This window comes from Orbicella faveolata, unplaced genomic scaffold (assembly GCF_042242905.1).
Source record: "Orbicella faveolata isolate gen_17 unplaced genomic scaffold, um_ofav_v1 contig_35, whole genome shotgun sequence".
Classification (NCBI taxonomy): domain Eukaryota; kingdom Metazoa; phylum Cnidaria; class Anthozoa; order Scleractinia; family Merulinidae; genus Orbicella; species Orbicella faveolata.
In genome coordinates this window covers 6,300,453-6,325,096 of record NW_028301564.1, presented here as the reverse complement: position 1 = coordinate 6,325,096, position 24,644 = coordinate 6,300,453, and the positions used below count along the sequence as shown (strand labels likewise).

Below are 24,644 nucleotides of genomic sequence, written 5' to 3'. Positions count from 1 at the left end.
TCTTCACCTTGTGATGGTGAGTTTATTTGCATGCAATTAAACAATGATCCTCATGTTGCGACCTCTTATTTTGCTAGCTAGTATTAGTAGTGTCCAGTGACAGGTGCGTGCATAACTCGGGGAAAAGCCGAAGCAAAAATACAAGGCATTGCCTTACTTCAATAACCATCTCGACTTATTTCATTGTTTATACCTTGCATAACTTCTACACAATTTATGAGAAATATTGACATGTTACCTGCTCTTGCCAGAAGAAGATCTGCCTCCGTTTGTAAAGTTGAATCAAAGCAGTCGAAAAACTTCAAATGACTCTTGATGTTTCTTCCGCATCTTTCTATCGTTTCACACACTGCATTTGCCGGGTTGGACCTACTGCATCCACACGGCCCTCCAACAAGTTCAGAGTAGCCACAGGTTGCCATTTCTTAACGTGTATCATGCAACTGTACAAACGCGGCACAGATTATCGACTCTGAAGTAATCTGATTATGTGTTGGTGGGCGGTTTCGACGTTTTTTCGTGGATATCGAAAACGAAATTAAAGTGTTCGTATCAGTCATTGCGTGCTAAGTACTTGATGATTCCCAGACGCACACGATTATACCAACGTGTAAATTTTCTTCCTATCTATTAAAATGTGGGCAGCTTACAGCTTTAAAAGCAGGATAACTTTACATGTATGAGTAACAGCACAAAATTTACAACAACAACAAAAAAAGACATTAAATGTTCTGCACTAATCAAGATGTCAAGAAGTTGCAGACAACTGATCAGATAAGCTTTGAAAGCTTACCTGATGAAGCGTCAAAACATGTCTCAACAGATTAGTCATGATTAGTAAATGAAATAGAGGAGGAAGAGAATAAAGGAAAAAAGACCTCTTAAAAGAGAATTCAAGGATAATTTGAGGTCCCCGAACAAAATTGCCGTGTGCCATGAATTTAAAGGACGAGTATATGTGTTACCTGCCCCTGCAATTGTGGCCTGGCCGCCTGTCACGCAAACTTTAGTGTTTCAACATTTTGCGAGCAGCGGGGGGCAGTTAACGGCAACAACTTGTGAAGCCAATACACATGCAGTCCGTGCTTGACGCTGATAGATGGTATGTACAGATTAACTATAATAGTGTAAGTATAAACACGCAAACATATTAATTTTACGGTTTGTTACAATTTATAAATTGTATCCATCCTCGGCCATTCAAAACATAAGGATTTTGTATTTTGATTCGAAAAATAATCGCTAAAAGTTTAAATTTCAGGCAACCTGAGCAGTAGACAGGACAAATATTGATAGAAAGTAGCTTTTTATTCGGAATAGTAACGATTTTACGCCAAAAAACTGGCCTATTGTCTTTTCCACGAGTGCATTGTTGATTTTTCACCCCTAATTGCGTGACAAGGAATGGCGTGTTTTGTCCTTTGTGCCACTTTTGTCTGGCGCCCTAAAATCTCGCATTTCTAGTAGCCCAAAAATTTTATTGCGGTTATTTGAAGAAGAAACCCTGTTCTTTCGCTGGATTAACTTGATGTAACTCCATGCCATGTACCAAGGTGCTATTTTACCCTGTCAATTTCGCCTTTTTTTTGTTCGCCAAAATGAGTGAAATATTGAAGAAAAGCAAAAATCGCCCAAAAATTCAGTGTGCGATGGAATCGGAAAAATAATATTTCAGACTGTTCGTAAACATGTGTTCTTTTCATTAAGATATTCAATGGCCAGATTTACCGTTTTGTTTATTTTTAAGCGAAGCTCAAATAATGCGTTGTTTGGAGCTCGTGAAACTGATGTGAGAGCCGCCAAGCCGATTTTGTCGCCGTTCGCGTAAAATAAAAATCTAATCGAACTTACAGTATTTTTTTCTAGAAATAGTTCATCCAGACCTATATCCTGGCAAAGTTTGGGGATTTTCGATTTTTTCATTTTGCACACCTCTAGGCGAAATTTTGGGACGATTGCTCTTAAGTAGCTTGCAAGAGGTTCACAGAGAAGGGTTTGGTTAACCAGTTAAACATTATTGGTTAATGGCCAAATCTCAGACATCGAAAGTCTGAGTTGCTTGCAGGTTCCAGTTAACATCTCTGCCACCTCTTGGCCTTCCCCCCCCCCCCGCCAGCCTCCTCTTCCTCACCCCCCTGGACAGCTATCTTGTGTGTTGATGGAAAGGAGTATATTTCACAGTATTGAGTGTGCAGACAAAACGAAAAATATAAATTGCTTACTAACTGATTGTTGATTATGTCTGACGCAAATTGTTCGTTAAACATGGCCCAAAATTATGTTTAATATCGTCTTGGACATTTCCATGACCTGTAATGTTGAGCTCTCCAGTTTTCTGTTTCGTATGTCATAATCCTTTGTACGAGTTGAATTGATTCCGATATAACATGGAATAAAAATAAACGTTTGAATATCGTTTCTTGTTGTTCAGTTTGTATGTAGTTCGTCGAAAAAGAGGTATCTATATTGCTGAAGGTAATAGATGTGTCACCTGTATGCGGAATAGAATCTAATGGTATGAATTGCCAAATGTGCGTTTTTGATTGGTTTATCCTGTCGCCCTCTACAGAGGAACCTTGCAAAGGGATGATTTCTGATTTGTATTCGCACAAATTAGTGAAACCAGACCTTTACAGTAATAGATTTGTATCAAGCGTTACAAACTTCAAACAAAGTTTCTGTTGGAAACGTTGATATCAACACTAGTCATTCTCGATCTCGTAATATATTTTAATGGTCACAACTAAATCACTCCCTATGTCTCAAAGTCTTAGTCACTGATCACAAATGCAAAGGAAAGCTCTTTCCCTCTCCCCCCCCCCCCCCCTTTTTTTTTTTATAACATACGCTCTCGATAAGGTTGCTAAGGAAATCGGATTTACGTCACTGCTAAGATCATCTTGAATATCAAATGTAACGCTAAACAATTGCATTATTGTCACGCGCTAATAATGATTGTCACGCACTAACAATGATTGTCACACTCTACATATATTTCTAACATTTTCGAAGGAAATGTGTTAATTAGGAATCGTTTAGAAACAAATGCGAAAAGGGCTTTAAATATAACAAGAAAAATTGCAAAGCAAGCAACGATATTTGCTTGCAGGGGCAACTTTTTTCTGTTTCGATTCTATAAATACTATAATGAAGCAATGTTTTCAATATTATAAGGGTATGCCGAGATTTTTACTTTCCGACAGTAGCGTTTCCTTCCTTAGCGTCTGCTTGTGCAAAAAGCTGAGAAGTGTCAAGAAACCTGCGAGAAATGCGCGTTGGATGGTTCAATGTTATCCAAGTGTCGGTATGTAAACACTCCCACTGAAACAACGTCACACAACAGTTGTAATAAGAATTTCCTCTGGCTACAGTGTCTTTCGCTTTCGTGACGCTTTTCGTCGGAATGATCAGCTGAAAATCTTTACATGAATCCCTTAACTTTATTTTATGTCGATCAAAAGCCTCGTTTGACACTCGTTTTACACATTTAGAAGCAACATGTCGGTTTTTTTTTTTTTTTTAAACGAAACTACGTACAATCCCCGGCAAGAGTGTTGCACGCTTGCCCAGTTCTGTTGGGGAAATTTATCAGTTCGGCCCCCTCCCCCCGATTCAATGTTGTTTATCGTGATGAATTCGTCATTGCTCGTTTCCAACATTGTCGGGAGGGGAAGGGGGTTCCCTATTTCAGTGATGTCGTAACTTATTGTTTCCAAAATAGCTTGTCAACGCATTTTCGTGCTATCTGATCCAGGTGTGCCAAGGACTTTTGTCGTGGATTGTAGATTAGGCTATTGAAATAGTCCACGCTTCAGGGCTTCCGAGTATTTCGATGCTCTTAGCCAATTGAGGTTATTCCACCGTTTTGGCCGGTTAAGGTGGAGACGAGAAAGCGAGAACAGAAGTAGAAAAGAAATTTAAAAAAGACGAATGGAAGCGAGGTAGAAAGAATCGCGCACAGTGAAATTCGGTTGTTCAGCACTATCAGAATACATGGAAACGCAACGGTTTAGGCTTAAAGCTAAAAAAATAAGAAGATTTTTTCATATATTTTTTTAAGTCAACTCACCTCAATACTTTTGTCTGCCAGCTTCGCAGCCGGATCTGAAGCGATGCTAGCGAGTTGTTGGGCAGTTTTCGCGCGTTATTCCCGAGCTCTTTTATGATTGGTTCGCAAATAAGTCAGTTCCAGGGCTCCGGATGTGCCCGGAAAGAGGCGTTTTCAACATGGCTGCTCACTGTTTACTCGACCTCGTACATGGCATCTAGTTTTTTGGCGAAGTTCTAGATTCTACCTTAGCGTCGGTATGCAGAGGCAGCCCATACCACCGGCTAGAAGTCACAAGCAGAAAATTGTAAGTAGCATTTCTTGTTATGCTGTTTAACGCTACATGTAGGAGAACGTTTTGGAGCTTGAAGATTGAAGAGTGAAGTGGAAATCAGAGTCGAATACAAAGTGTTAGAATCAGGCATTAGCCATGTCGCACACAGTTACCTATAGTTATTTTGGACGTTTCGTAGTTTGTATATAGTTTTTTGCAATGTTCGAAGCCTGTTCGGAGCGTCTCATGGCCACAGACTAAACAAACAAAGCTGTATAAACAATATTTTGCTTTTACATCCGGCAATTAATCATTATCAATCTACATTTTACTTCCAAATGTTTGACCTAGCCTGTATGTAAGCTTATATCTCAGAAATGTTTTATGCCTGTCTTTTCCCGCATCCGACCACTATATATACTTGTGCTTGAAAGGCATTTTTGCAAGCCTTTCCTTAGAAAGAAGCAACAAAAAGGAAGGACCTAAATATAAGATACCAAAACAGAGTCCAGTTTTTTCCAGCTGTCACAAGCTTTTGACGCTAGTGCTGTGCCTTTGTCAAGTGAATGTTGGTGGCAGTACTCTATTTGTCATGTGAGCTTCTGTGGTCAAAGTCCCATGACAAAATGTCTCCATACCTTCAGTGTCTAAATAATGTCTCCATACCTTCGGTGTCTGCTATGTCTTGGCCTGGCACTGAATTTCCATGGTCCCTGCAAATTCTTCTCTCATAGTTGTATTAGTGAAAAAATTCCAAAGAAAGAAAGGGAGAGTCAGAATAGAGATCAGCAGAAACACACTCGGAGTATATCCTGCTCCCCTATGTTCAGGGTGTATCAGGAAAAACCTTGCTCCATTTTGCAAACAGAGGACCAATACCTATCATGTATCTTTCGACACCATCAAATCACATCTAGTACACCCTAAAGACCTAAGGGCCGGGTCGCATTATGACCAATTTTATCAAAAATTGTTTACTCCAGGGATTAAAGTCTGTCAACACGCCTTTTTTCTATTAGGACCCCTCATTTGTGCTTTTTCAAAAATTTCAAAATCGGCAAAAAGCATCAAAGACACCGGTGTGCTTGAGTGGGGTTGGCCAATTTTTCCAAATTCCGCAAAAACAAAGGAGCCCGCTGCCAAAGCTCACAACAGTTGTCAATATTGACTCCCAATACAGACAGCGAGGTCATGAAACGGAAAAGAGCAGGGAACTTCCTCATTCAGACTGATGTTTTCATTTCGTATACCCGATCGAAACATGGACAGGCGAACTTTTTTTCCTGTACTATTAGTCAAATGCCGAGCACGTCCTACCTTCAGGACATATGGCGCTTGTGGTAGTCGTCGCCGTCAAAGATTTCGTTCGTGCAAGAGAGCAGCAGCAAGTAATGATCTGCTGTGCTTGTTTAACCTTTTTTCGGTCATTAAAATAAACCCAAACAACTGGGTTTGCTGACACTGAATAGTGAGTAACAACAACAATACAGTTGTAATGCAAATTGCCCCATTTGGCTGCATGGCAAGTTTTGTGATGGAAGACAATTTTTGTCGCTAATTTCGTGTGATTGACGTTTGCATTTTACCTAACTGAAATGCAACCGTAAATTTGATTTATCAGTTTTATTTCTGGTCTTGCAATTTGATTTTTCCAGGCATTTTAAAACCAGCCAAATTGAAAATTGGTCTGTAATGGTGGCCCGGTCCTAACTAACGCCAGAAAGAAGTATGGTGTGATCAGCAAATTGGAGTGTGCGAACTGTGGAAAATTCTACTTCGGATCTAAATGTTTTGTTAATGTTTCCTATCATTTGGAAGCTTTTAGTTTTTAATATTTTTATACACATGACAGAATGTTCGAAAACAGTTGTACCATGTTGTTATGATCAATAGGAACACAGTGGCTGGCTTCGCAAGCAGGGTGGGCGATATAGAAACTTGAGGTCAAGATGGTTTGAACTTAAGGGAGATCAGCTGTATTATTTCAGGGATAATAATGTGAGTAAAATTAAAATTGTAACATATCAACTGAAAGTTATGGTGTATTTATATACATAAATGACCTTTCTATTTAGAATACATGACTGTTAGACAGCATTAGTGTGGTTTAAACTGGCAGTTAGTTGTTTGGCCAGGTGGCCAGGCGGCCTGTCAGCCAGTCAGCCAGTTGGTCAGTCAGCCAGTCAGTGAGCCGGTCAGTCAGTCAGTCATCTCTAGCTTTTTTCCCCTTGACTGTACTGTTAATATTAAAAATTAATAAGATTTTAATCAACCAGATTTAGATGGTGAATTCAACTTTCAAATTCATTCAAAAATTATGTTCATGTATGTTCACTCATTCAGAGCTCAAGACTAACCTTTGAACGCATTTAGCTTTAATGGCAAGTTACATGTCAGATTATACTAACCACATGTAAAGCAATTTTTAACCAGCCAGATTTTGTACTAGTTAGATTTTGGTACTGTGTTTTGTTGTTTTTTTTGCAAACCTTACTACAGCTGATATGATCTGCAAATGAAACGTATAAAAATGAAGTTAGTGCTGCCAGAGAGGTTAAATGTGGCTAAATATAATTAAGGCAAAGTTAATCATGAGCCAATGCGGCCAGGGGTCACCCCCATTTGCGTACGTGACCTGCGGGGTGACCTCATTAGCTTGCAGCTCGCCTCGTGGCCTGTTTACTTTTTGTCGCTTTGCAGCTGATCTTCGCGGATCATTCATCTAGCCAGCTATATTTCTGGATTTCTGTCTGCCGTGTGTTGCTAACGTTTTGGCGAATCATTGTGGACTCAGTTGCTTGCAGGGGTGGTTCCCGCTTGCAGGGTTGCCATGGATACCTCCCTGCTGTGCCTGAAGTGCTCAGGTCCCCTGCCAACCTATAAGGCATCAGTTCCCAAGCTCATCTATTGGAGATGAGTTTAAATTAAATAATCTTGGAGTGTTTTTCCTTGTGGTATTCCCACTGTAGTCAGCTTTCACATTTGCATTTAACAGTTTTATTTTGAATTATAACACAAATGTCAATTATTGACAAGTATGCAAAGGTTCTGTAATTTAGTAAATAGTTCTATAATAATTATTAGCTATTTCTTGTCTTTTAGGAACCAAAGACACCCATTGCTTCCATTCCTTTGCCAGGGAATGAAGTTGTTAGATATCCACTGGATCCTGGAGAGCCCGGAAAATTCAAATTTGAAATTGTTTGTAAGCGACTCAATCTTGTTTACATTGTGATAGCAAAAGTTTCAATGTTTAATTTTAGGATTTTAAATTAAATAACACTCTAATGGACTTGCTTGATTTCAGCCGGCAAAGACAAGGAAGGCCGACCAGTTTCAAGTAACCATGATACCTTTGTTTTGATTGCCTCATCCCAGCAAGAAATGGATGAATGGATACGAGCCATAAATAGGATTATTTATGCAGTAAGCTGTGTTAACTAAGTTTAGGAGACATGCGTAACAATTACTCTTGACTTGATAGTTGGTAAGAAGTAATGCCCTGATTTAACTATCAAAGTGAATAGAAAATGATAGTGAGCAGTCTCATTGTTTTAGTATAACCCAAAAGGGTTATACTAGTGGCACATCAAGCTGCTGCTTATCTTTGGTTTCCACCCAGGGAGAGGGGGGGAGGGGGTGCTCCCTTATATGGGCTATATAGGTATGTGCAGCCCCAAAGGGTATGGTTTTTCAGCTGTTTTGGTCATAAATAGGGTATCGATTTTAGCTGATTTTGGCCATTTTGGTCATAAATAGGGTATGGTTTTTGCACTCTAACCTTGATATGGGTATGTTTTTAAAAAGAAGCCACTTTTTTGTCATTATCGAAAAGAAAATCAACAAAAGCCCTTCACAAATTATGGTTACGGTAATTTAACATTGGTCTGAACTAGGGAACTTATTGTAACGCAGGTCTGAAACAGGGTTTTGATTTAAGGTCATTCCGTTGAAATAGAACCTGCACTGAGGTTTTTGTGAAACTTTGCCTATCGATTGTTTAAATATTATAGGAACTTAAATTTTGAAATAAAAATGAGGGGTCCCCATGTTCATTTAGGAGCAAAAGCACCTTGTTTATATCCATATAAATCCTTATAATAGCACCATGATTGTAGTCACGATTGCTTGCTAAATTCACGTTTCCGACGATTGCTTTCTGTTTTACACTGAGAATTGGTCCATATTTAGTTTACACAGAGAAATTTATTACTCAATTCAAAACAACAGAAAAAAATGATAGGTCACCATACTCGTTTGCGAGAAAATGACGATTTATCTCTATGACGAGGTCTGGCTGTAAAGAAAAAGCCGCCATTTTTTAATGCGCGCACGCTAATCACGCTTGAAATTATGCGCAGTAGGGATGCGCAATGCAATACTGGGGAATGACCTTAAAGGTTAGGTCATAAATAGGGTTTCGAATTTTTGGTCAGGTCATAAATAGGGTAGGGAATATTGCAGATTTTGGTCATAAATAGGGTAAGGGTTTTGGGAAGCGGGCTGCACACCCCCACCGATTTTTCTGGGAGTACTCCCCCCCTCCTGGGGGGGGGGGTTTCCACAGCATGAAAGAACCAGCCAAGATGAAGTTTGTGCACCTGGGTCACTTCATAGGAAATATTAAGTTATTTCTTGTTATTGCATAAGCCAAAAGCATCTGGTGTAGAAGCTGATTAAGCATGGAATATTTATTGACTGTCTTGTTTATCAATAACTCGGGCTTGAATTGCTTCATTCTGCAGTGACCAGAGTGAAGGACTAATTAATTATATTTAAGTAATTATATTTAAGAACCCTTGGATTCTCCAAATGGCAACAGACCTTACCTTACCTACATAAAAAATCACTTTTTAGTACTTGCTTAGGTTTGAAAATTTATGAAATTGCTTTTTATAATTTAAGTTACCCGTAGCATAATTATATTCAACATTTTATGATTTTTATGATACCAAGATACCATTTTATGATACCAAGTGTCCTTACACTTGTTCATGTATGTACATGATGCCCTGTAGAAATGTGCTTGCAGCCAGTAATTATGCCACCTACAGTAAACTGTTTGTTACCTACAGTACTCAAGTTGACAGATTCAGACTAATAACTTCTGTCATCCTGTGCACTATAAAACTATAAACCATTCTGGCAGGAACCTGTACATGCTATCTTTGAAGTGTTTATGCTATTTAATTCAATAGCAGTGACCTCTGAGTCATATTATAAACTGATTTTGCTGTCCAGTTATAAGAATTGTTATGAATGTGAAAGGGACAATGGTATTAGAATCTTCAGTTGCCATGTCTGTTTTACATTCAGTTTCTAATAAGCTTTATCTCATTCATTCAGCCTGTAGGAGGGGGAATGTTTGGTCGAAGTTTGGCTGAAACTGTGAGGTTTGAAACAAGACGTGGTGGAGGATATGTGCCTTTCATTGTACAAAAATGTGTAGATTTCATTAGGGCAAATGGTAAGCATGTATTTATACCATATGTACAAATCTACTGTGTTGTGGTTTGGTGGATTTAGCTGTGTTAATTTCGTCAAAATCCTTGGTTAAATTTACAGGCAGATTGGATCATGTGTACTTAAGGCATCTGTCGGTTGATACTGTCAGTTGGTTTGGTTGATCAGCTTTTTCAACCAGCCTCAAACCACGTTGAAATGGTTGAGAAACATTTGCGTGATTATGTCGCATGATTGAAGCTCATGTAAGGACTGTGCCCAGGAGTTACCGTGTTTCAACTAGAAACTGTTGGAAAAGTGTTTTTTTTTTTTTTGAGAAATGTCAACTGTATCAACCCAAACTGGTTGCAGTTGAAATGGTTGATCCCAATAGAACACAACCTTAAGGTCTCTAATAGAAGCTTACTTGGGTGCCGCCTTGCGGAGTAAAAAGTATTATTAATGGTATTAAAAAGAAATTGATTAGTGAGTCATCAAAAAATTTTCAGTGTTCCTGCAGTTTGATGGAAAATAGTTTTTCATTCAAACAAAGAAATTTTCACTCAACTGAAACTATTTTTCAATCACCCAAATGAAAACAACTGTGTACTTGTTGGCTTTACAAATTTGACACTGTGCCTGTTTCAAACTGAAGAGGAATAGCCAAATTGTTTGTTATTCTGTGTTTTTAATTTTATGCGCCTCTCTTTAAAATGACTTTTTTGGAGCTAGGCAAGATGGTCAACACGACCTTCAACAGATTAGAAACATTAATTCAAGGTTTTTCGAAGATACCCAGTGCTTAATTCAGGAAATAGCAAGCAAGTACATGTACACAAACATGTACTAAGAAGATGGATGGGTTTAAGTGAATGACTTCCATTTTCGGCTTCATGAATTATTAATGAGTTTAAAAAACCTTGGGGGAAGTGCCCCAGACAAGCAAAATTTGAGAGTTACTTGCCCAAAGGGCAAGCTGGAATTTGAATATATTTTTTGAGCTCTGCTGATGTAGCTTCTCATCCTTCCCTTGGGTTTCATTCTGTTTAGATCCACTTCACATACAGTGGTCACTTTTGGAAACCTTAGATAACGAAGAGATAACTACACGTATTAACTATTCTGCTATTGTTTGTTGTCTATGTGAACAATTTATATGACATTGTAGTTCTGTTATTTATTTATTTATTTATTTATTTATTTGTTTATTACAATAATGAATTAAAAATTAACCTAAAATAGATCAATTTCCATGTATTCTCAAAGGTTTATCAGAGGAAGGACTATTCAGATTACCTGGACAGGCAAAAAATGTGGCAGAATTGAAGGATGCCTTTAATAGAGGTACAGCATGCCAAATAATTTACGAGATGTCTTATGAAACTGTGTGCAAATTAGTTTGACTGTTACATGTAGTTCTGTGTAATATCTCTTGAATACATGTACATATTATAAGTTGACCACCTTAGCACCTTGTTTGTCTTGGATCTAATTTGTTTGTCATCAGGAGGGAGTCCAGAGCTTGAAAGTAACAAAGCTGAAGTGCATTCTGTAGCATCAGTACTGAAGTCTTACTTCAGAGAACTTCCTGAGCCACTCATACCATATGACTACTTTGAAGTGTTTCTTACTGCTGCAAGATGTAAGTTGTGACATTTACACCATGTGCAATTATGATAATGATAATGATGATAATGATAATGATGATAATGGTAATGGTGATGGTGATGGTAATGGTAATGGTAATGGTAATGGTAATGGTAATGGTAATGGTAATGGTAATGGTAATGGTAATGGTAATGGTAATGGTAATGGTAATGGTAATGGTAATGGTAATGGTAATGATAATGATAACAGTAATAATAATAAAGTGCATTTGATCATGTTTGTCATGGAAAATCGTGCTATGTAAGTAATAATAATTATTATTGTTATTGTTATTATTATTATTATTATTATTATTATTATTATTATCATTAAATAAATTACAATGTTTAGAGAGAAAGCTACATCAGCCTAAGCTGGTTTTCATGCCGATCCCCTTTCCTGGCCGAATTGGAATTTGGAGTGTTGGTTTTTGTGAAGGAAGGAAAACAAGAGAAAATGGAGAAAACTCTCAGAGCAAGGGAAGAACCAACAACAAACTCAACCCACATATGGTACTGGGCCAGAATTGAACCTGGCCATACATGTATTGATGGGAGGCAAGCCCTCTCACCACTGTGCAATCCCTGCTCCCCAATATCAATAATGGCTTCAAGATTTTTGCATTGTAAACGCTTACACTTCATGTGTCTTTCAGTTTTGAATAATCAAAATGATTTTGTTGTTCCAGAAATTTATATTAACAATTATTATAATATGCTCCATGGAAGGTTTTCTGGTTTTGAATCCCTGCCCATCGAGAAATGCTAGTTAAAGAGCTTCATTGTCTCCTTTAAAGTTTTTGGCTTTCGAGACTCACCGCTCCCTCAGAATTATCAAAGATCTTCCATGGACAGGTAAACGTAAAGTCTGCATACAAGCTAAGAGGGCCATTTTAAAATAAGGCCAGCAGTTATCTCCAGAACTTTGCAGTCACATGAAGTGACAAGGAGTATTCCTACTCCCCCCTGTAGCTGGATGGGATGCTAGTCTATCGCAGGGTTTCCCCGCATTAAATTCGCCGGTACACATTTACAAATACATCTATGTGGAGAGAGACACTGTTGGAGCGATAAAAGTGTCTTGGCCAAGAACACAACAAAAATGTCCCTGGTCATGATCCCTGGTCATGATCCTGGACCACTTGGCACTAACCACAAGGCCGCTATGCCTTCACTGCACCTCCATGGGGAGGGTGTGGATATTTTTGGTACTGTACATTATCAGCGATTATTGGTGAAAATAGAGGTGTTCAAACAGCTTTGAATCCTACACTGAGTTTTGAAGTAAATAACCAAACAGGGCACATATCCATGTACAGTGAATAATTCTGGTTTGATTATATGTGTAGTGGACAGTACACAAGATATATACCAGATGTTAAAGCTTTCTAATCTGAATTGTGAAATAGTTTCCTCTGTACTTTATGTGGTGTTGTTTTGTCTTGTACCTGGTCATGATTATTTTTTTGTTTACCCAGGTTATGAAATGTATGAGGAGGATGGTATTACTGCAATACAAAAGCAGCTCAAAACACTTCCAAAGCCAAACTACATCCTTTTAGTGTATTTATGGTGAGTGTTGTTTTCTGTTGGGTTAGTATGGATAATCAAATGGTGACAAGTGAAATTAGGGAATAATTTCTCACATGTTTTGTCAAAATTCTTAATTCAATTTTTTTAAATTTTTATTCATCGAATGAGTGGAATGAATGTCAAATACCAAACTACACTTCTTGTTTTCACACATGTAGCCTTTGAAATGGTGTTCTTCTTGAGAAATACGCAGTAACTTAAAAATGCAAAGTTTAGTAACTAAAATACTTCTGCTGGCAGCCAAATCTGAAAACTTAGGGGCCAGCTGGCCCAAGGTTTTTTTCTGAAAGTTGAGCCCTGATGTCGTGGGTGACAAATTTCACTTACAATCCTGGGTTTTTGACTTGTTTATTGTATCGAGAAATTTTGTGTCAAAAGTTCCCATGATGGAAATTTTGTAACTGCACATGTCAAATTATAAATTAATGCTGAAATTTTGCACCAAAATTAAGGAGTAATTTGTCACCCATGACATTAAGTTTAACTTACTTGTACATGTGCAGTATTTGTAGGGTAACTACATGTAATTTGCAGATCTTCTTTTTATACCAATGTGAACACACCCTTTTTGCCCATGGTGACTATACTTTTTCAAACCCCACACCAACCCCTTTGTTAAACACATTACAGTATAATAAGAAAACTAACAATGATTTGGCGTGAACTGATGTTATGGTTACCTTTCCATTGTTAAATTCTGTCATGGAAACTGCTTCCTTTTTAATTGCAAAAGCTGATTTCTATCAATGCAGCCCCTCTCTTGACTTGTCAAGCCTTCGTGTTTATCTTTTATTTCCCCCCTGATCACCCTCAAATGGTCTTGAAAACAAAACATGCACATACAGTTTTGAAAAGTAGCTGAACTTTCACTTACTGTTGATAAATGAAGTCCAGCTGATCTGACACTGTGATATTCTTAACTAAATTTTGTCTTTGTGTACTGCAGTGGGTTAATCTAGTGCCCAGGGCAGTTTTCTTATCTTTAAGCTCAAGGGAGGGCGTTTCTTGAACGCAAATAGTAACTACTAAAGGAGCTTATTAGGGGTGTGGCACTTAGTTTGTGTTTGACATAAGTGTCTGAAAATCCTAACACAAAACTGAGATATTTTATTTGAAGGAATTTTGTCCTTAGTGAGTATTACAAGAAATATTTAATGTAGAAATGACATCAACTTCGAAAAAAAAAATCTGAGTTCCAGATGGGATTTGAACCCACGACCCTCCGTCATCTGTCATGGCTGTGTGACCACACGATGTGGTTCCAGTCAAAGACTCCCATTTCAGAGGGGGACATGGGGATTTGCGGTGTTGCGGTTTTGATGTTTTTTTAATGCGATGATGCGGTGAATAAAATCTTAACTTGCGGTGTTGCGGTGATCTCAATCCCTACGGTGTGCGATGTTTGTGTTTTTCACGCTGCGGTGTTCGGTGAAATGAAATTGTTTGCGGTGTTGTGCTTTTTTGATTTACCTTTCTCAAACCTAAATTTGACCTGAATTTAGCTTGTAAACTTCGTTAATGCATGCTAATTTATGAGAAACACGTACCATTGAGTTTAATAATTTGTAACAAAATACAGACCATCACTTTCTAGTCAATCTTCAATATGCTTCGGCTGCCAATCCGAAGCTGTTTTCATTTATACGTAACTCTTGACAAGTAACTCAACCTCTGCCACCCGGAGCTCAGTGTTCGGTAGACACGTGGAGGAGCGAGGATGGAAACAATCCTGGAAATTCTGGAAACGACAAGGCCGAATATAACGTATTATTGACTGCGCAGCTTTTTTCTACGAAAAAAGAAACGTATTTAAAAAGGAAAAGGTGACGAAAATTACCGGCCACAAAATATATTCAGATGTCGCGTCGGCAGGGAAGGAAGAAGGCTTTCTATAAGCTATGGAAGCTTTGTAAATTACACACGTTTACTATTTATTCCCTTTTGCCATTCGGTTTGTCTATAGGTCATTCTGATACTGGTCTATACCAGCTCCAAGGTCCTGTGACTTGACCTTCTATTTTTTCAAACGATTATCGATATCGAACGCAAACGCAACTAGGTCCTTAAAGCCATACTTTCAGTCAAGATAGGGCTTCAGTCAGTGGGTTTATACACCAAGAAAAGTGAGCGAAGTAAAAGAAGAGAGGGATCTGGGGTAAAGGCCATCTCTCGAGCCTCCTCTCTTTTTTCTTTGTCAGCTTCCTACAGTAGCTTCGCGCAAGGTTTCTTCGGCAAGAGCAAGAAAACTGATTTATAGGCATCAGTAGTATCAGCATATGCGCAATGAAAAGTGTTGTGATGTGTTTATTTTGTGGAAAATTGTTGAGGTATAAAAGTACTATTTTAAGTGTAGGTGAAGGAATCATGGTGCTAAAAATATGTGTTGCGGTGACGGTGTTTCGCTGACATTTCTTGCGGTGATGCGGTGTTCGTTAATATTTTTGCGGTGTTGCATGTCCCCATTTCACCCTTACTCACCATAGAGTCTCCAGTAGTTCAGTGGTTAGAGCGTCTGGCTAGATCACGGAGCGTTAACCCTTTGAATACCAACTACGCATGTATGCGTAATTAATGGTCGTGCTCTTTGTACCACTTGTCACGTCATCAATTTAAATGTCATCAGATATTCTTGATAAGCTGATAGTAGTGCTAGGCTAGCCCTTTCCGCACAATGGTCAGGTTTAGATATCGACGACATTCCGACGTCGCAAATCGAAAAACAAGGTTATCAGTTTTGGTGCAAAAACGGTGGTAAAATGGTCCACAACGCCTATGATTGATCAAGGTCCATTTGTAGGCTTCGCCCGTAATTAACATCCAACTTTTCACTGCAGCCAGAAAGAACATACAATGCAAAAGGTAGCCAGTGTAAAAGGGCAGATGAAAACAGAAAGGAAAGGGCCAACAAACGAAATTGAGAACGATTAATGGCAAAAAAAAAAATTTTTGGCTTATGCGCATGCCCCTAATTGAAGTTTTGCTCAATTTTGTACCTAATCCTCGGAAAAGCTCTCCTTTTAGCAAAAAAAAAAGCTTTTTTAGCACAACTTAGGCTTATTTAGCGTCATGGCAGCTAAAAAACCTGACTAAACGGTTAAAAACGGTATTTTTTGGCAAAATTTTGGTATTCAAAGGGTTAAGAGTTCAGATCCCATCTAGAACTCGGCTTTTTTTCCGAGTTGATGTAATTTTGTCCTTGCTCATGAAAATAACTTGAATTACTAAAGCAGTTGTTTTGTAATGAAAGAGTGATATGAAATGTGAATCAGAGACAAGAGAACCATCTCGAATTCACATCAAGATACTAGATAATTCACATTGATGTGAAAACAGCCAATGCCACAAAGTGTCTCTTTCAATTATATTAATGTTGTAATTATCTCAACCAACAAAGCGGTCTAATTTGCCTCATTTTACAGTGTGATAAATTTTATTTCAGTCGTTTTCTGTTTGAGGTTCAAGAACACAGCGAACAAAACAAGATGAATGTCAGAAACCTTGCAATGGTATTCGGACCAAATATCCTCCGGTCAGGGGTGAGTTACCAAGTCATTGGCTTGAATGTCAAAGGACGTGATTTTTCCCAGTTTCAAATACTAAGTACATTAAGGAGCAAAGACGTATTCTGTACATTGCATAGAGACAAGTACATTCTTGCTGGTGCTTTCTGATTCGTGTGGGGAAATAAGAGGGATGTATTCACGCGCAGTGGACTCATGGTTAGTGCGCTCGACTCTGGATCGAACGGTCTGCGTTCAAGCCCTGGCCGGGGACATTGTGTTGTGTTCTTGTGCAAGATACTTGACTCTCATAGTGCCTCCCTCCACCCAGGTGTACAAATGGGTACCAGTGAATTTAATGCTGGGGGTAACCCCGCGATGGACTAGCATCCCATCCAGGGGGGAGTAGAAATACTGGTCACTTCATGCTACAGAAACCGCGATAAGCTCTGGCCTGGTGGGCCACTTGGCTCGTATGCAGTCTTTATCTAATAGGTAAAGCCGAGGGAAATGCCAAATGCCTGGTGTTTTTAAATACCAGTATTACGTTTACCATGTTGGAATTTGTCACTGGTCAAATCTCAGTCACTTCCAAGTTAGATTACGGCCAATTTTAATTTGTATATTAATCTGTCCATTTGTTGATCATTTGACAATGTTTTTTTTTAGTCTGAGGACCCTCAGGTAATGATGGAGAGTACAAACCTTGTCACCGAGCTCATCAGTATTCTAATCAGAAAACATGATCTGTTTTTCCCTGAAACGGAAGATGAAGACCTTCACCCCATGCGACAGCATTCAGGGTAACTATCTCTTGAGTTTTGTATTTAAACTGTTCCAGTAGAATTAATGTAACAAATATAACACATTTTCCGTATTTCTAGCAAGTTATAGAAACACGAATACCGTAAATCCTCGAATCAGCACCCGGGGCGCTTATTTTAAATTTAGACGAAGACGCGGGGCGCTTATTCGAGGGAGGTGCTTAATGAAGGGGGGTGGGGGGGGGGGGGGCGCTTATTTAATTTTTCCCAAATTGTAGTCAGATATGATGGTTTTTTTGTTGTTGTTGTTATACATGTATGTGTCAGTCCCTCAAAAGTCTCAGAAGGATCCTGTCTCTCTTGAAAAACTACGTAATATACCACCATTCGTCGAGACAATCAATGTACAGTGCTTGAATGAATCGATAATCACTCGCTCGTGGTTGAACACGACCAAAACTATACATCATTTGTTGTCTCAGCACTCTTCCATAAACCAAGGGGAGAAGAGGGGGCCACATATTCGAGGGGGGGGGGGGGGGCGCTTATTTTAAATTTTGACCGAGAGGAGAGGCGCTTATTTGAGGGGAGGCACTAATTCGAGGATGTACCATAGAAGTTTGTGCACCCTGGTGCAAGAGGTTTTCTTTCTTCACGAATGGTTTTGTTTTTACTTCGTGCCTAACATTTGATTGAGAGAAAGACGAGAGAGAAACCATTTGGGAGCAGGGGAAAGTTTGGGGAAAAGAGAAAACCGGCGAGTGTTTCCACAACTGTTTTGAGTTCTCCTAAACGTTAACGAGGCCTGAGTGAAAGAAATACAGAGAATTTCTTTCAGAAAACAATGACAGAAAAAGGAAGGAAAATAAGTCGTTTATTTTATCGTCTCTTTATTTTTTGGATTATCTTTTTGGTCATGCCATCTTTACGTCAACAGCTCATGCTAGTTCTGTGTTTCTGTCGCGTTTTTAGAAGTCAGACTATTGGTACCCGCATTCTAACAGAAAGACCCAAGGTTTTCTTTTGTTGTGTTTTCATTGTGTTTGAAAAGTTACTTCAGAGTGAAATGGTATACTAAATATTTTCTCTGGCAGAAATGTTTTTTTTCACACGACATGAGTGAATAATTCTAACCTCTAATTCTAGGATCCTAAATCTGTGTGATGGTGCTTTCCTTTACAGTGGTGATTCAAATCTGATTGATTTCAACTCTGATTCCCCCCGGATGCAGAGGTCACAGCCAATCATGAACTACCAGCCTGAGCATGAGGAGGACATAGGTATGGGGCTGAGGGGAAGGTGTTAAGATGAAGTTGATAAAGGGAAAGTAACTATTGTAGCGCGTTAGTGAAGTCTGGTGGTAGCTCTTCGTCAGACTTTGCCCTGAACGGCTAACACTTGAAACATCAGCTTCACTAACGAAGTTACGGTAATGGTATTTTGTTAAAGATAACAGAAATACACCTTTTCTCGTCTTGTCATGAAGCGTCAGAATTGCAAACCCAGGAAAAACATAATGAATGCCTGCAAGGCCTTTCTGGAGTGAGCAAAGGAGAAAAATATTAACTCCCCCCCCCCCCCCCCGGCGCCTTGCCGCTACAAAAGACATCTTAAACATGGCTGCAGAATGTAGAAACTGCTGACAGCCTATAGTGTAAGGCACATTGAATTCTTTATTAACCATGGATGACAGTGTGAGTATGTGGCGAGACTTAACCCTACGATCTGCCCTGCCATCGCGTTCTCCTCTTTCACGTCGGGGAAGAAATAAAACAATACCTGACCACAGATATGCTATCTTGATTGAATAAGAAGTGTGAGTAAGCTTCTATGCCTCATCTGAGATAAAAAAGAAAGCACTCCGAGAGTACCCAGCCACTAAAATGGCTACGTATTTTACAAGTGAAAAGGTTTTGTTGAGAGTACGGCAGTTTTCATTGTTAAAAGGACATCTTAGGACTGAAAGAGCTTAATTGATTTTATCTTAGCCGAAGATCCACGAAGCCACATCCAAGAGTTAGAGAATGAATTAGAACTCCAGCAACAGCAAATTAAAGATCTTCAGGTAAAACTTGAAAGCGCTTGCAAAGTTCAAGAGATGTTGACAATTCGGTTACAAGACGAGCTACGGGCAAGGTGAGTGAAATACTTAATATAACTGCTGTCAGAGCTTGTGGTTTCTCTTCCTCATCCTAATAAAAATGTTCGTCGCGCATAATCTGTGATGTCACGCATATTCTAGTTTAATTCGTTGCGAAATCCGGAGCGAAAAGATGGGCAAGTGTAGAGATGTTCATTTATTGATTCAAATCACGAGAACTTGCTCTAAGTACAAAAATATGAGGGAACAATCAACGTTAAATAGCTGACCATGTAGACAAAACACAACTGGTTTAAGTAAAAAAACAGTTCTTAGCTGATCGATAGCAGCATAGTTACTGAGGGCACGGTTCCCTATTAGACAAGAAAATGGGATCAAATTTTTTCCACCTTTCCCACCTTCTTATGGCATGCTAAGGAAGTAACCAAGTTGAAGATTTGTGTCGAGAAGGTGGCTTTGTTAACAGCTTGGCCGTGCTGATAACTGTGCTGTGCGGACCACGTAGTCATCCTGAGAAGATAGCAAATGATCGTATCACTAATGGATTTGCGAAAAGCAGTGCTGAATGGCCATCACCCACCGAACACTTCTTTTGCTTGGCGTTAGAAGTGACGAAATGCTTCTGTCTTTGTGACTATGGCACTGCAAGTGACAGTGTAGATATTGTAGCACAGTGTTTTACAAACACCATTTAAGATCAATTCCGTGACGATGTCTTTATTTTTTGTAGAGTGTCCGCTGAGGACCGGCTGGTAAAACTGCAGTCCGCTATGGAAGAATTCTGCGCTAAATACGGAAGCTGGGAGCCGCCTCAGACATGAAAAAGACTTTTGTGTTAAATTATCATCTCAAAAGCCTGTACACAGTTCTCTCTGATGTCAATAGATATGTTACACAGTCGTCGATATCAGGGCAGGGACAGTAGCTTCGTATTGGTGGTACATTCTGTTTTAGATTTCTGGACTGTTCTCAGTCTTTTTACCCTCCTCGCGCTTTTGCTTTGTCTTTCGCATGCCGCCGCTCTATCGAATGCAAACCTTCGTTTGGTTAGTGGACACAGAATGTTATCGTAAAACCTTGTTTGTATATCCTGGGTTTTATACAACTCTGTAAAGATTTTAGGTGGGCCTATAAACTTGAAGGGGGGAAGCAGACATACTGTAATAGATTTATCACTATATTAGCAAATGTTAGTATACTATGATATACTAACATTTATTCCACGAGTGCGCGTTGAATATAAGAGGATAGATATTCAACGAGGTACTAGGCGCCTCTTTGGCTCTAATCATTTCATATCCAACAAGCGCGAGTGGAATGATTGTTTCATTATAAACGCCCCAAAATATAGACAACTAAAATCAAATACAAATAAAAATGATGCATACGCTTACCATATTTGTAGAGAATGGTATCATAGTTATGCAATACTTTCTCGTGGTATACCACGGAATAATATCCCACTTGTCACAAAGGTTTCTGTGTATACCGAGAAAATAATCGTGATGACTCGTGGGTTATTCCATGATAAACCATTCGAAAACGTTACATAACTAGTATATGTTTGATTTATATGATATAACACAATAGCATGAATTACACTATTCCAGCATGTATTTTAATTTATAAAATAACTGATATACTACGCGCTTTCATTAGTCCATAGGTGTGTTCAGATGAGAGTATGTAAACACGGCTGTGACGTTTTAGAATCGCGCGTATTTTTGAAAATATTTTATAAAAGCAATAGAGTACTTTTTCCGTGGTTACATAGCCCCATTTAAATACTTGAGGGGTTGGGAGAATTCTCGAAAATTATGTAAACTCTCGACTGCGGGTTTGCATAGCCGTCTCGAATTCTCCCAACCCTCTTCGTGTTTAGACGAGGCTACGTAAACACGGAAAAAGTGCTCTATTGCTTACATACAATAGCATGAATTACACTATTCTAACATGTATTTGATTACCGCATATAACCAGGAATAAAATCATTTCGGAATTAGCTAATAAGGCAAGAGTCGAGATAACTGTTCTTACGCTGTTTTTAAGATGATTCGTCCATTTAATGAACTTAAAGCTTCTTTACCAAAGGGAACTCGACCGGTTCAATCGTTATATTGGCATATCTTTTAGGCCTGTAATCGGAGTTGGAGATGATAGGGGGGTGGGATTTTAACTGGAATTTTACGGTATTCAATAAACCGCGATAGTTAGATTTACAATTTATTACGATCTGCGTTTGAGGAATTAAAGAAATGTACATTTCATACATTTTTTCTCGTTTCAGAAGAAAATCTTATTTTAGATCATATTGTAACTATTTTTGTACATTAAAGTGGCCTAACTCCTGATGTCCTCTCTTTATTCTCCATTGGTTTTTACTCGTTTCAGTCACGCGAGAGCTAAGTATTCCAAACATTCCTGATTTAAGATTCCCGATCTAACATTCCAGACAATCTTGATATGAATGCACCCTCCCTTCTGCTGGCTTGTTTCAAATAGAAGTTAAAAGTGGTACTATGATCGAATTTTTCCCCCTTGATTTTTTAGGTATATCACATAGAATTCCATGAAAGAATAAGCACGCCGTTTACCGTTTGCAAATATCTACATTAGTTCCGGAGATATTTAATGTAAAATATGCAAATGAGATGACTGATGACGTCATAAACTCAACCCAATTTTATATCGAGTATATAAATAGATATCTTGGTCAATTTGCAGCGTAGACCATTGAAACTTGGTAGGCTAATAGTTCTGCAGGAAACACACCTACGGCTACAAAAAATTTTGTTCCCATGGCAACTCAGTCTTTTCCAGTCCCCACCCTCTTGATTTCAATATGTTAGTGATTTTCAGCTCGCAAAACATTAAACGAGGCCACAAACTTGAGCTAACATATTTATATGCTTGCTGGATCAAGCACATGAGGCACCATTTGCAAATATCAAATGGAACGCCAAAGGTGGCCAGAAATGCCTTTAATATTGGGGTGGTCTGGAACCCAGTGTGTTGCCGTGGTAACCAAACTGTTCACCTCGCATTGTGGAGCACATCTAGTAGAATCTTACTGCAAAGAATCGAACATTTCTGATTCAAATTGGCTGAGATATCTTTTTCATCATATTTGACCAAAATTTGGTTGTGTATGACATCACTGGTGCAATTTGCATATTTTAAAAACTTAAATATCTCTGGAACGAAGAGATATTTGAATGTAGTAAACAGCATTTTTCGTCTCACACAGGCTACTTGTTTGTGTTTTAAAATGGCTGCGATAGGAAAGATGCGATTTTCGTCAGAGTACCACTTTAAATGTATTAGCCCATGCACGACTTGTGGACAAAGCGTGATAATGTAGGGTTTTTTGGTGTCGAATGTGGAAGAGAATTTGGTGGCTTTGATAGTATCACTGCAAAGTAATCTACAAAGGTTTCTTCGCAAGGTAAAGTTTAGTTTGCCTTCGATTTTTATCTCGGAAAGCAAGACAGGGACGTAGGCAGGATTTTTCAAAGATTGTCATGTCTTCCTGCACGCCGCGTTTTACGTTTTCGCCACCCGTTGTAGGTTGTTTGCTTAAAAAAGACTTACAAAAAGGGGGGGACTACGGGCACTCCAGGACTTCCCCCCCCCCCAGCTACGCCCCTGCAGGAGACCATGATGTAGATCATCGTCTCTTGCAGAAAGTTGGGAAAACAGTGTTTGTTTATATTTTACTCTCTAGCCTGTGTTACAGGCCGTAAAGAAACCCTTTTGAATTAAAATTGCAATCTCTAAGGTCCGAAATTCGACAAGTGCAAAAAAACACCTAACCGTACAAGCCGAAGTGGCACACATTTCACGTTACGGGTGTCAATGCAGACGTCCCAGGAGACTTTAGAACGATAATTACATCCGACTGACATGTGAACTGGTTGCTGAGTTAAAAAAAAAGTTGGTTTTAGTAGAGCTTTGAAGTTAAAGAAAACAGTTGCTCCGATGTCGAACCAACAAAGTATAAATATTCAGAGTAAGATGGAGTGGTGTGTTCGTCAATTTTCGATGGGGCCCTAACATCAGAGAACGAATTAGCGAGCAGATATAAATTACGGAAATAAACTGTGAATACACTTTGTATGTTGCATATCTCGCTATACATCAACACGTGTCAATGTGCTAGCCTGCATTGGTGAAAATACGGCTCGGTTTACTTACATGGCATTATTTGGTTTGGTAGTAGCTGAAAGAAGGTCCAAGGAGGAATGGTGTGTTTGCAATGAACGTTACAAAACTGTGAAACTAGCTTTCTCAAGGGCAGCTATTTGCCTCCACTACTTCCATCCTCCAGCAGCAGTGTGTGATGTAGCCTAAGGGACCTTTTGATCTCTTATTTTGATATTTTACTTGCTATTCTTCCAAGTATGCAAACAAATGTAAACGAGAAAACTTAATTCAGAAAAAAATAAATAAATAAAATAAAATAGCGCCGCATCAAAAGGCATGTTCGACCTAATTTAGAGTACGCGAATGAGCCAATGAGAAAATTGCAGAGAAAAACTGACGAATGCGCTTTTCTCTCCCAGTTTCCCTTCAGCTTGTTCGCTCGAGGGTCTTCAGCAGTCTAGCACATGGATTGTTCTGCGATGGGAAATTAGGTTTTAAAGTTGTTCACCCATACTTTCTCTTCATTCACCACGGGATATTAAATTTTTCGAAGTACATTTTCAACCTAATGAACTGAATTACGTCATCAAAACGTGAATACTCAGTGAAGTTTGAAAATAACTTTTCATAAATAGCCCCCGCCTCCAACGCTACAATTAATAAGCACACCAGCCCAAATATGCGATCGGAGAACCCTTACTCATTGATAACTGTTTTTGTGGTAGATCACCGAGTAAATAAATCATAACCTGTACTGAAGGAAAGAAGAAAATTTCACAATTTAAGACTTGGCCTGTGAAGCTCTGTGAAGAGGAAAACGAGGAAGAAAAACCCTAAGGCCAAGCGTGTAAATTGCGTGCGTTTTGTTTGAAAAGCTCATGAACAATCCTTCTATTAGTTGCTAATGCTAAGGAACGAAGAAATTCACGAGACGCTAAGTAGAAGCCAGACGAAATATAATAATTTGAACTCAAACAAGCAGTAGGAAGACATAGGGTTATCTCGCGATTATCTTTTCTGCTATAAAGGATTAGCCGCGGCTAAGCTTTAGGTATTCGCGTAGTAACTACAGAGATCTGCACACGTTAAGTATTTCCTTGGCGTTTTCCATCGTACACTCACTCACTCACTCA

General features: G+C 38.9%; 1 protein-coding gene across 2 annotated transcripts; it reads left to right on the top strand.

Annotated features, from left to right (window-relative positions):
• The first annotated feature begins 4,191 nt into the window (after positions 1-4,191).
• LOC110047644 (rho GTPase-activating protein 24-like) lies at positions 4,192-21,719 on the top strand. Of its 2 annotated transcripts, none has more exons than XM_020753397.2 (13): positions 4,192-4,355; positions 6,216-6,320; positions 7,425-7,527; positions 7,630-7,748; positions 9,669-9,789; positions 11,031-11,108; positions 11,272-11,406; positions 12,889-12,982; positions 16,443-16,539; positions 17,173-17,306; positions 18,414-18,547; positions 19,256-19,403; positions 20,099-21,719. In XM_020753397.2, the coding sequence occupies exons 1-13, from the start codon at positions 4,308-4,310 to the stop codon at positions 20,187-20,189; spliced, it is 1,407 nt and encodes a 468-aa protein (XP_020609056.1). In that variant the 5' UTR covers positions 4,192-4,307; the 3' UTR covers positions 20,190-21,719. The 2 variants fall into 2 exon arrangements, with proteins under 2 accessions (XP_020609056.1, XP_020609057.1); XM_020753398.2 differs by having other exon boundaries at positions 4,193-4,355; positions 18,450-18,547.
• Positions 21,720-24,644: the final 2,925 nt, after the last annotated feature.